The 15,707-nt window shown below is 38.6% G+C and overlaps 1 protein-coding gene and 1 long non-coding RNA gene across 3 annotated transcripts in view; one reads left to right on the forward strand and one right to left on the reverse strand.

Moving 5' to 3' along the window:
• LOC128320207 (uncharacterized) overlaps positions 1-834 on the reverse strand; it is a 40,751-nt gene extending 39,917 nt beyond the window's left edge. Inside the window, exon 1 of one of the 2 annotated variants that reach the window (XR_008303664.1) lies at positions 672-834. This is a non-coding gene — a long non-coding RNA (uncharacterized LOC128320207). The remainder of the gene's footprint in view (positions 1-671) is intronic. The other variant, XR_008303663.1, reaches the window with a different exon arrangement.
• Positions 1-15,096, forward strand: part of megf6 (multiple EGF like domains 6) — a 61,444-nt gene extending 46,348 nt beyond the window's left edge. The window contains exons 24-30 of the mRNA XM_034310364.2: positions 788-916; positions 3,256-3,384; positions 3,585-3,713; positions 4,712-4,840; positions 5,867-5,995; positions 8,457-8,585; positions 13,354-15,096. Coding sequence (XP_034166255.2) covers positions 788-916; positions 3,256-3,384; positions 3,585-3,713; positions 4,712-4,840; positions 5,867-5,995; positions 8,457-8,585; positions 13,354-13,403 — 824 coding nt within the window. The 3' untranslated portion in view covers positions 13,404-15,096. The remainder of the gene's footprint in view (positions 1-787; positions 917-3,255; positions 3,385-3,584; positions 3,714-4,711; positions 4,841-5,866; positions 5,996-8,456; positions 8,586-13,353) is intronic.
• The last annotated feature ends 611 nt before the right edge of the window (positions 15,097-15,707 follow it).

The raw sequence follows: 15,707 nt of genomic DNA on the forward strand, positions 1-15,707 counted from the left end.
AGTCCTTCACAGAGCACCATGCACACGCACACACACACACTCATACCTAGAGACAATTTCGAGTACCGATATGGTTTTGAGAGTTGGGAGCAAACTGGAGACCCACACAGGAAGAACATGAGAAATTCCACACAGTATCATGAGCTCAGGATGGAATCAGGGACCCTGGAGCTGTAAGGCAGCACCGTTACCTCCTGTGCCACTACTCCGCCCCCAATGACTATGGAACAAATGAACCGCTGGAGTTTTTTTGCTTCCTGGACTAAAACTTCACCCCATCTATCATATCAGTGCCTTATTGTACAACGTAAATAGTTTGCACACCTGGATGAACATAACTTAGAAGTGAAATTGTCAGTTTTTGGCAATCGTTATTCAACAGAGACGTGTGATGGACCAGTCAGTCGACTCAGAATTCCCAGTCGAGAGCTCGTCAGCGTCCATCTTGGCCGAGTTCTCGGACATAAACACGCCTGACCATCACAACGATATTTCAGTGCACACAATCAACAGCGAACAGATTTCCCTTTGCAGCATTTTCTATTAGAAAGAACTTGTTGTGAACTTAAAGCTTTGTACGTTTAGATTTGTAACGTGATTCTGTTAATTTCAGCGATAAGACCATTGTGACAAAGTTTTCATGTTTCAGAAACAAGTGACTCAAATCTGACCTTGCTCTGGGTCTCCATGTTTTTTCCCAGCAGAACCCGGGTCCAGGTATTCTCAGTAAAACAGTGAATAATTCAAATGGAAGATAGTACACGCTTCTGTGCTTTCTGTTTGTCAGGTTGTCCAGCAGGGAGCTATGGTAAAGACTGTGCTAAAGTGTGTGTGTGTGGTGAGGGAGGACAGTGCCACCCGGTGACTGGGAGGTGTAACTGCACGTCGGGGAGAACAGGCCTTTCCTGCCAAGAAGGTACCAAACCGCTGTGTGTGATCTGTAACCCGATCCCCCTTCTGCTGCTCTTTCTATTTCTGTCTCTTCATCACTGTTCACTTCTGATTTATTAACGCCTCTCTCACCTCACGCCTGACTCATGCCAGTCAAACTCAAACCCAGAATGCCACAAAGAGCACGATTATTTCACAAACTCCCTAAATTTACACCTTTTTTTTTTTTTTTTTTAGAAAACCTCCCTAACTCTTTCACATCCCTGATTCACAATGTTTATTATAGTTAACAAATTCTCTCTGTTTCCTGTATGTGGGGAATGCGATACAGGAGCCCAATTTCCAGACGATCAGATTGCTAATCGTCTACACTTATCACTCGTTCCAGCACAGTAATGAAACGGGACTTTCCAAGAGCGAGAGCTTGTCAGCTTGCTGTGCCGCACGTTTGCCTTTTGCCTAAGTTAGCATGTATCACTGATGCCTCTTAAGTAGCCAGTTCTCCATGTTCCGTGTCGACAGATTTGGCGTGGAATCAAATAAACAAACAGGAAAATCAAAGCAAATCTCGTACTGTTGTCCTTGCTCTAAATTACGCACAGAAACATGATTACTCTTTTCTTTCGCTGCCAAATCATGGCTTCGGTGCCTTCTCGCTAATGATCTTGGGCTTAAATAAACGCAAAAAAACGCACATGCATCCGCACGTGTGTGTCCACCACTAGCAGTGTGCTCGGGGTGGAGAGTCTTAGTAATTGCAGTCATTTGGAAATTTAAAATAAAAGGCCATACTTGTGCTGATGTAGTGGGGAAGGAAAACAAGGGCGACACTTAGCAATAGCTCGCCTGATTAGACTCTGAACTTTCGTACAACAGCGTCTATTGATGCGTCCAAATCAATGTGCACGCAATGCCGTGGCTCCGTCCCAAACGCTAGTGTTTATCTCTAGCTAGCGGTCTTACTAGAATGTTAAGAATTTATCCAAATTTTAGAACTCGTATAAAACAGCAACAAAAATGTCAAAAATCTTTGGTAATTGTTATTTTCAAATGTTTATACAGTGAGGTTCAAAAGTCTGAGACCACTAATAGAAGTGTTTCTAATTTGAATTCTTTTCTAATTTAATACAAAAAAAATTTCATTATAAATTATATTATCAGCAAAAAAAGCAAAAAGTAGATTCTTCAAAATATTCACGTGAATGTAACAGACTACATCCCTGTTTTATATTAATAGCACTCAGTCTGGCACGGACGATCCCTGTTAGCTCAGAGTTTCATCTGAACACATGCTTCAGTGGAAGAGAAAAGAGAAAAGACTCGAAGAAAATCTGACCTTCTTTTTTACAAAGACATTAACATGGTCATCGTTCAGTATCACATATTTGCTTCCATTTAATACAAGAAATAGTGTGGAATCTTAAATGAATATTCAAGATTTCTAAATTCGAAAACTTTGTTTATTTACAGTTTTAAATGAAAAAGAAATCCCTGATCTTCAACGTAGTCTCAGACTTTTGTACTCAGTTTAATTCAGTTCAATTCAGTTTTATTTATAAAAGCATTTTTTAACAATGAACATTGTCACAAAGCAGCTTTACAGAAATCCGGATGTAAAATTTTGTAATTTAAATTTATCTCAGTGAAACAATGAAGAACAGCAGCTGGTTGGTTTACAGAAGAGTGTTGCCAATGATTCTATATATTTTTAGACTATATGTTATATATAAATATATATTTAAACTATTATATATATTTTTAGATTATATATATTTTATAAATTAAAGAACGACACACACATTTAATCTATTTATAGTTGCACTTAATGTTCACAAAAGCAGTAAGTTCCTGTTATCTCTTACGTTATAGCAGCTATAAACAGTCGTTCCCTCAGCAGACTCTCTTTTCTCGCTCTATGAAGTTAAAGACAAAAACAAAACAAAAAAAAAAAGCTTGTCATTTTACCGAGAAACTGGAAAGCGCAAAATCCTCTGTCCTGAAGACTTTCCTGTGGCGGAAAACTCACTGACCTTTACAAATCTCTGACACTGGAGACTCCTTCCAGAAATGTTAAATAAACATCTCCTTTTTCAACATATAAATGCTTTTCTTTGTTTTTTTGTTTGTTACTTATTATTAGGCTTAGATTATGCAGAGCATCTGCCATACAAGTCCCTGTGAATGAATTGTTGCTATAGAAACGCTAAAATATTCGAATGAGCGCATTAATATAAAGCTGTGATTCGACTTGTAGCCAGAACGACGATCCGAGCTGCTGTTGTCGAAAATGAATCAACACCTTGTGATGAATCAGAATTTGAGAAATCTGAATTTGGAATGTACATTTGTCTCTTTTGCCTGCAGTGTGTCCCAGGGGGCGCTATGGAGCTCAGTGTCGTGGTGTGTGTGCGTGTGTAAACGGAGGTGTGTGTGACCCTGTTGACGGAACCTGCAGATGTGGACTAGGCAGCACCGGCGCGCGCTGTGAGGAAGGTAAACAAACAGAGAGTAACTATGCAGCAAGCCACAAAGTAAACGAGCTCCTGAGGCCAGACGCACTTAACTCGAGTGCATCATGAGTGTGTTACAGGACGCATTGTCTGTCTCCTAGTGTAATTACACACTCGCTGCCAAAACAGTGTCTTAATACAATGTGTGTGTGCGTGCATGTGTGTGTGTGTGTGTGTGTGTAGTGTGTCTCCCAGGTTGGTACGGAGCTAACTGCGAACAGGAGTGTGTGTGTCAGAATAATGGCACGTGTGACCGCATTACAGGCTCCTGCTCCTGTGCACACGGATACTACGGCCCCGCCTGCCAACACCGTGAGTGTGTGTGTGTGTGTGTGTGTGTGTGTGCTCCTGCTGACATCTTAATAAGACATCAGGATTGAAGTGAACATGTTTTTGCTGAAGGTATACAGTAAGTAGTTATCTTTCAGGCCAAAGTGGCAAAATGCCCCAGAGAGCCAATTTGAGCAGGACGTTTAAAGTAAAACTCCACCTTAAGGAAACACATTAAATATGTTTAGACATTATATTAAAATATTTGTGATGTGTTTAGTGATTTCACGCTTTGCATGAAATGGAAACTGATGTGTTTGAGCAGAGTGGAAGTACAGTGAGGAAGTGGACAGATTAAAGGACTAAAGCGCCGCTGCATCGCTCTCTTTAGGTAGAGATGAAGCGGCTCACTGCACCGCTGTTAGCGAGCAGTCCAACGGCATTGTGGGTAATATAGGAAACCGGTAACCAAAGGGAAAATAGAGCAACATGTCTGTGAAAGAAGTTTGAACCAAAAACAAAAAAGTCAACTCAGAATTTAATTAAAAAATCGATCTCAGACTCCAGCGAAGATTGCGTTAGTTATGAAGATTAATATGCAAGTCGTTCAAGAATTCTTCCTTCAACTTCATGGCTGATCCTCTGCTCTGAAATATGCAAAGAATGATTATTGTGTATTGTATATACAGTATGTGTCTGTATGATGATGTTAAAGTTGAAATTATAAACAAAATGAACACACACACCAGCACTATAATACAATAAACCGGTTTCTCTGTAGGATAAACTATTTCTCGAAGTATATTTACTATCACTCTGTGCACTTTTTACTTTTTTTCGAAGCAAATTTTACCATCTGAGTGAGACAGATTTAATTTGCGTGTAATGTTGTAAATAAATGTTCTGTATTTATCCACCTAAAATATCTGCTTTGCGTGCACAGTGACATTGTTTCTAAATAAGTCTGTTCAATCAGTTGGATTTTGAGGACTCTAACAGGAGAATTGCTTCTCTCTTCTTCCCTTTTTTTCTCATCCCAGAATGCCCTGCAGGATTTTTCGGCGAGCTCTGCTCATATCAGTGCAACTGCACTCACACTCAAACATGTGATCACGTGACGGGAGAGTGTGTGTGTCCTCCAGGCTACACCGGAGAACGCTGTGAGAACCGTAAGCGACTCGCATTAAAGTTAAATCGACCAACTATCAAAAAGTATTTGCATTGAAGATGATGTATTAATTTGATTTATTAATTTTATGTATTAAAGACTTACTTTTAAAAGTCAAGAAACAGGAAGTAAGCACTAATTAACAACTGAATGATGTCTATGATAATTATTTGCAAATTGTATTTATGTTAAAGTCTTACTTTATTAATCAGCAAACACTTTAAAAATATAATTAATCTGAGTTGAATTAAAAATGCGAACAGGAAAAATATACAAATATTAGAATGAAAAGTTTAAACAGTCATTAACTAGTTGACTTTTCTTAATGGTTTATATGTTAATGAATGTATTAACTAATGTAAACTCTATCCACTTCTCCATTAGACGACCATAATTTAGATCATAATTAAAGGAAAGTGAGCTGTTGGCTATTAGCAATTACTTTTCATTAATTATCATAACAATAGTGCATATTAAAAAGACTTTAATATAACTCTAAGCCAAATATAAATCTTTCTTATTTCTCTGTGTCCTTTATTGTAAAAATTGCAAATGTATCCCATTGTTATCGTTTTATAAACACATAACAGTGAGAAGGTACGCTTCGTGATACTCAGTAAATACAGAAAATAACGTCAGTGATCATTATTGTTAGTTGATGGTTAATAGATTTATTACTTAACTGTATAATAATTCTTACTTCTCTATTAAGGAATGTTTATTAATGTACTCTTATTGTAAAGCATTACAATTTTTTTAAAAAAGTTTTGAACCTAATCATTATATCAGTCTATATCACAGCCATATTTCACATCACAGGTGAGTCAAAGTGTTCAGAAGTGTAAACCTGACTCGAATAATTTTATACAAATAATATAAAACTCATGGTACAGTCCAGTTATTCAGACAAACTAAGGACATAACTGGGTTTTTGTACATGGTGTGTAAATGTAGTGGAGACCTGTTTCTTTCAATTGCTGATGAAATGAGTGTGTGTGTGTGTGTGTGTGTGTGTGTGTGTTTACAGGTTGTGCATCGGGCAGTTTTGGTGTGGGTTGTGTACAGCAGTGTAAGTGTGTAGATGGTGTCGCTTGTGATCCAGTCACAGGCCGGTGCTTTTGTCCCCCAGGGAGGACAGGGGAGTACTGTGATAAAGGTATACACACACACACACACACACACACACACACACACACACAAAATATCTTGAATATAGTCAATTACAAGATTATTAAATTTATTTCCTGTTTTTTTTTTTTTGTACTAATTTCAAGCTTTACCTTTTCTTCTTCTATTGGCAGGTAATTTTGCTTCTTTCTAGAAATAAATGTTTAAAATGATCAGCATTATCTGCCAACATTCCAAGACAATTTCAAGCTTATAAATTAGTAAAAATATCCAGAAATAGGTTTTGATAATCTTATATTTGGTTTATTGTAATCTTTTAATAGGAAACACTAGACGCATATGACTGTATTCAGGATATTTCCACTTGCTAAAGTGTCGTTTGTGGCACTGTGCTGAGAAGCTGTAAAACCCAAATGGTGCAATCTGTTCCAGCTGAAATTTGCTTCACACAATAATATAAAATTCCTTGTGATGTAGATACGTACTGCACACGAAATGATTTAAACATGATACTAGCGCTATACAACTCTGCATTTCAAAACATTTACAGTAAAATCTAAGTTTCTTTTTACTGTTTCAGAACGGACTATAAATAGATAATTGCAGTGTGTTACATGAGTTTTATTCCTCATACAACATAAGCAATGTGCCTAAGCATCATATTTAACCGTTTATAGTTACCTTTAATGGTGTGCAACGTCCATGAAACAAATTACTTCCTGTTATTATGGACGTTATAGCATCGATAAACATGAACATTTTGTTCCCTCGCCAGTGTTCCACCTTTTTTCTCTCTTGAAGTTAAAAAAAGACAAAAACGCAGCTTTTCTTGTTACAGAGAAACTCCAAAGCCCTTCATCCTGAAGACTTTCTCAAATATAAAACATTATAGCTTTATCTTTTTACTCAGAAATCTTCTCCATATCAATACACGTTTTTAAATCTGTTCATGTGGAGTGTGTGCTACACAAGCCCCTGTGTACGCTGTTACTATAGAAATGATTACAGTATTAAAGCCTAGAACATTAATATAAACTTATATATATACAGCTGGTGTTCCTGCTCAAGCCGTGTTGCTATAGAAAATTAATCAACACCTTCTGACCAATCAGAACGCAGAATTCAGCAGCGCTCTGGTATAAAGTATGATATTACACTTATTACATTAATGCGGACTTGCAAACTATTTTAAACTATTTCAGATTTCTGTATAATGGTGTACCGTCATAACCCTAGTAACATCATCTTCTGTGAAGGCTATATGTATAATGGCCTATAAATACATTTATAACATGCTGTAAAGCATTCATGAGGCATCCTACACATTAATATAACTATTTATTTAAAGACATTACACTTTATTGCCTTGTTTATATTTATATGTATTTATAAATTAACAACATGTGCCTTATAGTGCATTATAAGAGGTGTTTATAACAATCACAAATACCAAAGTGAGTGTAATCTACTGAGTGTAGATTTTAAGTGATTTTGCGGTATGTTGTAAAGTTTAAGTTTTGTAGTATGTTCCATAGTTGTAAAGTTTTGTAGTATTTTGTAAAGTGTGCAGTTTTGTAGTATGGTGTAAAGTTTTGAAGTATGTTGTAAAGTTGCAAAGTTATGCTGTATGATGAAGTTTTATAGTATGTTACGTTTCATAGTATGTTGTAAAGTTTTTAAGTTTTGTAGTATGTTGTAAAGTTGTAAAGAATTGTAGTATGCTGTAAAGTGTGCAGTTTTCTAGTATGATGTAAAGTTTTGAAGTATGTTGTAAAGTTGTGTATAGTTGTAGGATCTCATGATAAAAGCTCATTATTTTTCATTATTGAATAATTATATTGCATTTTTAAAATATTTAATTTATTTAAAAAAGTCAGGTCTCATACTGTCATACTGCATTACGCAAAGGTATTGGTGATATAACATGTTATGAACATTACTTATAATGAAATATGTTAACAATCCATACTGCATAACAAAAGTAGCTTTAAAGTGTAATCCATTTTTATAAATAATTAGTTCTGTACAATTCAGTTCGATTTTATTTGCATAGCGCATTTAACAATGGACATTGTCACAAAGCAGCTTTACAGAATAAAAATATCTAAATATGTAATAAAATATATTATTTACAGAAGTAAATTTATAAATTTATCCCTAATGAGTGAGCCAGAGTTTTTTGGTGAGGGAAAACTCCCTGAGATGATATGAGGAAGAAACCTTGCGAGGAACCATCCTCATCTGGGTGACGCCGGATAGTGCGATTATAAATAATTTATCTTCTATAACTGTGTATTATATAGTCAAGTGCTAATTGTGTTAAGAAAATGTATGAGCTTATGAGTTATAAAAAAGTATGATGCTTTAAGAATGCCTTGTAACATGATATTAATGTATTCATAGTTCATTATAAATGAACTATAAATACCACTTCTTCTCTCACTTTCTCTCTCTCTCTCTCTCTCTCTCTCTCTCTCTCTCTCACACAGTGTGTGTGAGCGGGTCGTTTGGTCCTCAGTGTTCTCTACCGTGTCACTGTGCTCATGGAGGGCAGTGTGACCAGCGAAACGGACGCTGTGTGTGTTCATTCCCCTGGCTTGGACCAACTTGTCAGGATGGTAAGGGTCTGTGTGTGTGTGTGTGTGTGTGTGTGTGTCTGTCTATCTATCTATTTTTAACCAAAATTGCAGTTTTTATTAATAGAAAAAAGTTTTTTTTTTTTTTTTAAGTTAGGTTAGATTTAGGTGTGCAGTAGCATTAATTAGCTGCATTAATAATTACGTCAGTGGAAGTTCCTCACAAGGGTAGTAAAACAAATGCGTGTGGAAAATACGTCAAAAATATCATTTGGCAAATGGATAATGATTCACTATATGTACAAAAAAGGATATATAGATTTCTTACCAATAGAACCATATATTAAAAAGCCAATAAAAATAAGGTTTCAGCGAGACTTTTATTAAACACAAAAGCTGTACTGTGAGTAGAAGTGAAGTGAGTCTGTGTCGTAAAAAGTACTGATGTAAGACCTGTAATATTTTCGGAAAGGTGTTTAATTACCTTGTTTATTGTGATATCAGTGACTGCGAGAGGAAGAGACGTGTTTCCACACCTTTTTCCATCCACCACCTAATATTTCTACCATTCTATATTACTGTCCATCACTTGGTGCGGAAAGCTGAAACTGCTCCAAGAATGTGTGTGTGTGTGTGTGTGTGTGTGAAAGAGAACTATGATAGGCCTATAGGATGTTGAGACTCTTCTGTCTTTCTCCATTTTGGTCAGTCTTCTCTGACAGTTATGTTAAGTGAACCACAGCGGGGTGCAACACGTGTGTGTGTGTGTGTGTGTGTGTTTGTTCCCCCCACTTTCTACACCCCATAGTTCCCCTGAAACCTTCCACATTTGCTTCTCATTTTTAAGGTCACATGCCTTTTTCTCTATGCTGCTACTTTCTTGTCTTTCTTCCTTCTCCTCCTGCTTTTTTTTTTTTGACTTTTTGAATCTTTTTCTTTCCTCACTTCTACAATTGCTCTCTTTAATGTAAAAGGTGCTTTGTTCTACCATAGCATAAAGCAAATTCTCCATTCATTTTAACCAAATGTCTGTCCACCTTAACTGTATAGTAGTGTGTGTGTGCGTGTTAAAATTCTTGCCTAACATGTTTCCCTGTACCAAGAAAAGACCTGAGAACTTACTTATAATTGAGCAGGGTGGTGAGAATTACCTGTATAACTTCTTGTGCATGCCGAGACCTTCAACAAATTCACAAAATGTCTGAAGTCACAGTATTATTTGATATAAATACCATTATATTAGAGCTATTTGTGTAACAGCTTATGACTATGATCAGAGCTCCTATCAACTCCTATCATCTCCTTGTCTCTCTTCAGGCTGCAGTGCGTATATTAGTACTTTTTGGAGCCAGTTGGAACTCTCCAGCTACTAGGTTGAGCTGTGTTCCATGTTACCTTGCTAGCCTTGTTCTTTCTATCTATCACTCCTGAACTGTCTGCAAGCTACAAATGATTCTGTTGTACTGTATGGCACTTAACTCTCGGGTTCCATGCCACACCACGCCTGCGGGGCTGTGAATATGTGCAACTAGTGTAGCTGAGTGCACCATACCATGCTCTCCACCACTGAGCTTGTGAAGTTAGCTGGACTCTGTTAACATGAATACAGTGACCTGAGTTGTGACAGAAGTAACAATGGATTTCACTGTGCTGCATATATAGACAGCGATAAAGGAGGTTTTGGAATGCTTGCTATACTGTGGCCGGGCTGCTGTGTTGTGTACCTTATCTAATGAGCAGGCTTCCTGTCATTGAAACGTGAACCCGTTGGTTCACCAGACAAAGCCTTACGTTCAGATGTATGCTGCCCTGGTAAGGTCTTATGACATTGTCTTGCATATGGCATAAACAGGCATTGTCCACCGTGTATGGATTGATTGCTACAATCTGCCACTATGAACCCCTCAGTGACAAAGGGGGATACCTAGGCCAGGATGCAGGGGTGCTGTCTTCCAATCTGTGGTGTGGATAGCGGCAAGTGTAATTGGCACAGTCTGTGCTGCCGAACACATGTATATTAACCCCACACAACCTACCATATGTGACATGGTCGCTAGTTGGGCCTGCGGCCAAAGATGCCCTGGAGTAACGAGCACAGATCTCCAAAACTCCAAAAGAGTTCCATGGAGTCTACTCATGAAAGACAGAGGCTGCCGTTAACCGCCAACCATTTCGGGGCTCAGAGCCTTGTCAATTTCAGACCCCATCAAGTTTGCTGCTCTGTTCAAAGAAGTTTGTTCCTTATTGGACGGATGCATGATCAAAAGAGTAGATCCTGTGGTCTAGAACAAGGGGATTCTACTCATCATATTTCCTAGTTCAGAATAAGGACAGTCATTTATATTCTGTAGATTTGAGAGCATTTTTTCAGCATCTCTCTAGCACCACGGGTGTTTTCGTGACGCATGCAGGCAATCCTGTCACCTCTGATGGTCAGAGAATATGGCTGTATTTTGTATATTACTGGCTTGTATGTGCTCCACCTAGGACATTAGACATTAGCACGCTTACCAATCAAATAGAGGCAGGTCACTATGTGCAAAAGTATTTAATTTGGGATTAAGGAAATGTTCAGAAGTGGGTTATCAGCCTGTAGTAATCAAATACCACAGACAGAGATGCATTCTCACCACAGGTTGACTGGCACAAGCCTTAACTTGCTGAAAGTATGAGGCTTTTTCACATCAGATAGAGATAGTCACCATGGATGCCTCCCTCACAGGCTGAGGGTAAGTGTACTGGCACAGGAGGTGTGTGGAGCCCCAGTGAGAGAGCAGAACACATCAGCCAGCTGACTCTGTCGGTGGTCCATCTAGCCCTCAAATTGTTCTTACAAATTCTGAGACACTGCCACATTGAGACAGTCCGAGACTACAATCACCAGGGAGGCATGAGGCCAGAAAACTCCTGAAACTCATAAACTTGTGAAAACTCCTCATGTCAGCCCATCTATGGTTAGCCTCTGAGACCAATTCATTTATCAGGGTGGCAAAATGTTGATGTTGTCAAGACAGCACATATATCCAAGATAATGGTGTCTGCACCTAGAAGTGGTGCCCCAGGTCTGGGAAACAGGAAGAACTCTTTGGTCATGCAAAACTGACTCACTATGCAGCTCAGCAGTCTGCTGTGTCAAGACGCACTGGCTCATGACTGGCCCTAATGTCTAATATACTCATTTTCACCACTTCCGATGATTCTGTTAATTGTACAGAATTCACCCGTCAAACCATAGAGTCCTGCTTGTAGCCTCGGAGTGGCTCATTGAGCCATTGGTTTCCAGTGCTGCTCTTATTTGTGCCCAAAATGCCTTGGCAGCTTCCTCCCTGATTTGTTGTGCCAAAATACTGGCCTTGCTACAGGTACAGCTAGACTACAGAAAGTCCCCATTTATTTTGAAGGCATTTGTGGTGGCCATTGCACTGCATCACAGTGCTGTTGGTGGTATCTTCTTGGGGGATCATAAATTCGTCACAGCCTCTGAAGGCAACAAGGCATCTTTTTCTGCTACTCTGCTACAAGAACCAATCCAGTATGGGATCATACTCATGTACTGGTATCCCTTAAGATCCCTCTATGACCCCATGCAGGATCCTGAACTGACCCTTTCTGCTAGCGATCCCTCCAACAAAAAGAGTGGGAGAACTATGAGCATGAGCCATGAGCATTCCTTGCTATACTCAAAAACCATCTACAGTACTATTTGGATTGGAAAGTGTTGAATTTCAATCATCTAAACAGTACATTTGTAACAGGGGAAAAGGTACAAGAAGCTTCCCTGTCCTCACAGAGACTGGCCCACTGGATTGTGCATGTCATTACCAATGCCTACAGGCAGGCTGGACACCCGGCCCATACCATAAGATGCCACTCTATGAGGAGTTTCTAATGTCTAATGTCCTCATAGGCATTACCTAGAGGCATGTCTCTCCAGGAAGTCTGTGCTTTGGGCATCTGGGCATCACTGTGTATTTTGCCTAGGTTCTACAGCAGTTAATATTGCCCCTTCCAGTGGAGTGACTGTGAAGGTTGTCTCCGAACCACTTCCCACTCAGTCCTAAGGTGAGTCTGTTCCTCATGACATAGGTTATCCAAGTATTTCTCACCACTTGCTAGTTACATAACCTCCAAGACTCCCTGTTATTCAGAACCAGTGCCTAGCCATGGAACATGGCATGAAGGCTTCAGGGAAAAATGGCTGTATGAGAACGGTATTTATATCAAATACATTAATACTGATTCTCACCACCGTGTTCATAGTACCACAGTTACATATGTAACTCGTGTTTACGTGTGTCAGTAGGGGAACTTCAGTATTACAGTTAATGGTGGTGCATAACAAATCTTTATATGAAAGAATGACTTTGGAAGTGCTCTAAAACATGTATATTTCAAATAAACAATTAGTGACTGCACAAAAAACTGCCCTTAGACTTCTATTATAAGGGGATTTCAAGTCAGTGTTTTCTATTTAAATTTTTTAATTTAATGCAGGAATTGTCCTGTCTTGAAATTCTAGTGTAATCGCACATATGGTAGAGTTGCAGCAGATACTAATAAAAATAATGCTGGAATATTCCTTTACCCACAAGTCCCTGATTACAGTAAGTGCAAATACAACTGAACTAGCTGTCACTCATTTAATCCCACTCTCATTCGCCTCACTGTCTGTTTGCTCTGTCCTAATTTCCATTAAGTCCTGGTTTCTCACTTTATTAGTCGCTACCACCAACGTACTGTTTATGTCTTATGACAGATTTTAATACAGGTATTCTATCTCTCTCTTTTTCTCTCTCTGTTTTTCTCTCAGAGTTTAGCTTGGCTGTCTCTCTCCCACCAAAAAGACGGAGAGGCCTGTAACACAACGCTCTTCTCCAGCTGCCGGAAACACACACACACACACACACACACACACACACACACACTCTCTCTACGAGCTTTTTATGTGTGACAAGTTCTTTTGAAATTTTTTTGTGTTCAACCACACACACACACACACACACCCCGACGCACATATACATACTCAGTGCACATTAATGGTCACTTTCGACTTTCTGTACGTGTGTGTGTGTGTGTCTTCTGTGGTGTATGTCTCTGCAAACACTCAGTTCATCAGTTGTGTGTATGAATGTGAAATTGAGTCTGATTTAGCCATACACTAAGTTCTGACCAAGAATATAATGTATGTGCATTTTATATGTGCACATGTGTGTGGAAGTGTGTGTGCATAAATTCTTAGGGATCCCAACGCGCAACAGCCAGTAAAGCCACAAGATCTATGCAATTTTACATTTTACAAACCACACAAATGCAACCTCAGCCTTTCATTTCACTACATCCAAACACAATATAACGTGAAACATTCCTCTAAAGTAACCTACAGATGCAATATAAAACACTCACAGTGTCACAACAAGGTGCTGTACAGGTACATTTCGGTTCCCTTAGGTACAAACAGTGTAAATACCCGTTTAAAGGCACACCACTGGTTCTGTTACATTGTTCCTCTAACTAAAGGCACAAAAGACGTATCCTTGAAAGTACCACCACAGTGACAAACGTTTATCCCGTAAAATCCTTCTAGAACGTATTAACAAAGTTGTAAATTATACTAAAGTAATGATTCTAAATTAAGCAGGACTGTATACTGTCGAGCTCAAGCCTGAGTGCACTTCCCAGAAATTGATTTTATCCATGTTTAATTAGTTATCAGAATAAATGCACATTTGGCCAGTTTTATATCTCAAACAATAAAGCAAATGAAGTGCTAGCAGACTTTCCTGATAAACATTTTCAGATAAACAAGTAAAAACAATTCTTTGTTGTGGAAGAGTGTGTGGGAGAGCGATTATTGTTTTTCTTATCATGTACAGCAAAAAGTATTTTGTTCTTTTTAGTAAATGTGTGTGTGTGTGTGCTTGTGTGTGTGAGTGAAGATAAATTAGCAGTATTGTGTATCAGAAATGTGTATTTTTGTTGAAAATGATGATTGGGGCAGTGTCCAGTTGAGCAGCAGTGAATGAGTTTCAGGCTCCTTATGTATTTCCTGTGATGTGATTCCAGTGACAAGCGCGACTGATATCCAGTTACTCCACACGTTGTCTGAGTGACTGTGTGTATATTGTTAAAAGTGAGCTGTCCGGTTCAGTCTGATAGCTGTATACGAAGCCTCCGAAGATCAGTGATCCACCAGCGCTTACACGCCAAACAGCTCTAATCCGTAAGCCTACAAATGGCCTATCCTCGTACCGTACTTTCAACAAAAGAGTGTAAAAAATGAGATGTGAAAGACGGACGTACTTTGTCTCCTCTAATACTTGTGTTTACTTTTATTTATCTCAGGCAGTCATGAAATGCAAATACTGTCTCGTTGATCAAACCTCTCAGTGAATAAAATGGTGCTACAATGAAGAATCGTTATGAGGTTTGAATTAAATACTGTTTTTTCCTCCCTATAAGACAGTGTGTGTCCGTTCTTGAGCTGATTTATTCATAGTAAAAGTCCTTTTCCTACAAGTCTTGATATGCAGTGCAGTCTATGAGGAATTCGACTGAGACACTATTGGTGTTTTGGTGGTTCTATGTATCTCAGATGGTCATCAGAACATTTGAATGGAATCTTAAATGAAAGATTTACTATGGTGTTAATGATGATTTGATGGTATTTACATCTATACAGGATGTCACATATACTGTAGAAATGATGGTCATTTTATTTTATGTAAACAATTGGTTTTTTTTTTTTACTCCTTGGCACATTTTTCATGCCTGAATGACTTAGAATCTGCTTTGTATCTGTTCCTATATGTATTCATTCAGTGTGTCAGTGGTTCTCATTGTGGGTTCTGGGGATCCCAGGGGTCCATGAAGCATAGCTAGGGGGTCTATGATTGTTTTATTTTGTTATTGTGGTGGAATTTAAAACCCACCATTCTGAAAGCTATTATACTCAGGTAGCAAATTGATGTTTGGTTCAGCGTTCGTCAGTCTCAGCCATTCCACTGGACCAAACCTGAGTGCCAACGCTGGTCCATTGTAATTTTGTCTATTGGACCAAAGTTGGGCCACCATGGATGATACAATTTCAGCCACCTTTAAATCCACCTTCTCAGAGTAAAGCCATCCTCCATTTCACTGTCGGTTCCAACATTGGCCCAACATAAT

Source organism: Pangasianodon hypophthalmus, chromosome 14 (assembly GCF_027358585.1).
Source record: "Pangasianodon hypophthalmus isolate fPanHyp1 chromosome 14, fPanHyp1.pri, whole genome shotgun sequence".
NCBI lineage: Eukaryota > Metazoa > Chordata > Actinopteri > Siluriformes > Pangasiidae > Pangasianodon > Pangasianodon hypophthalmus.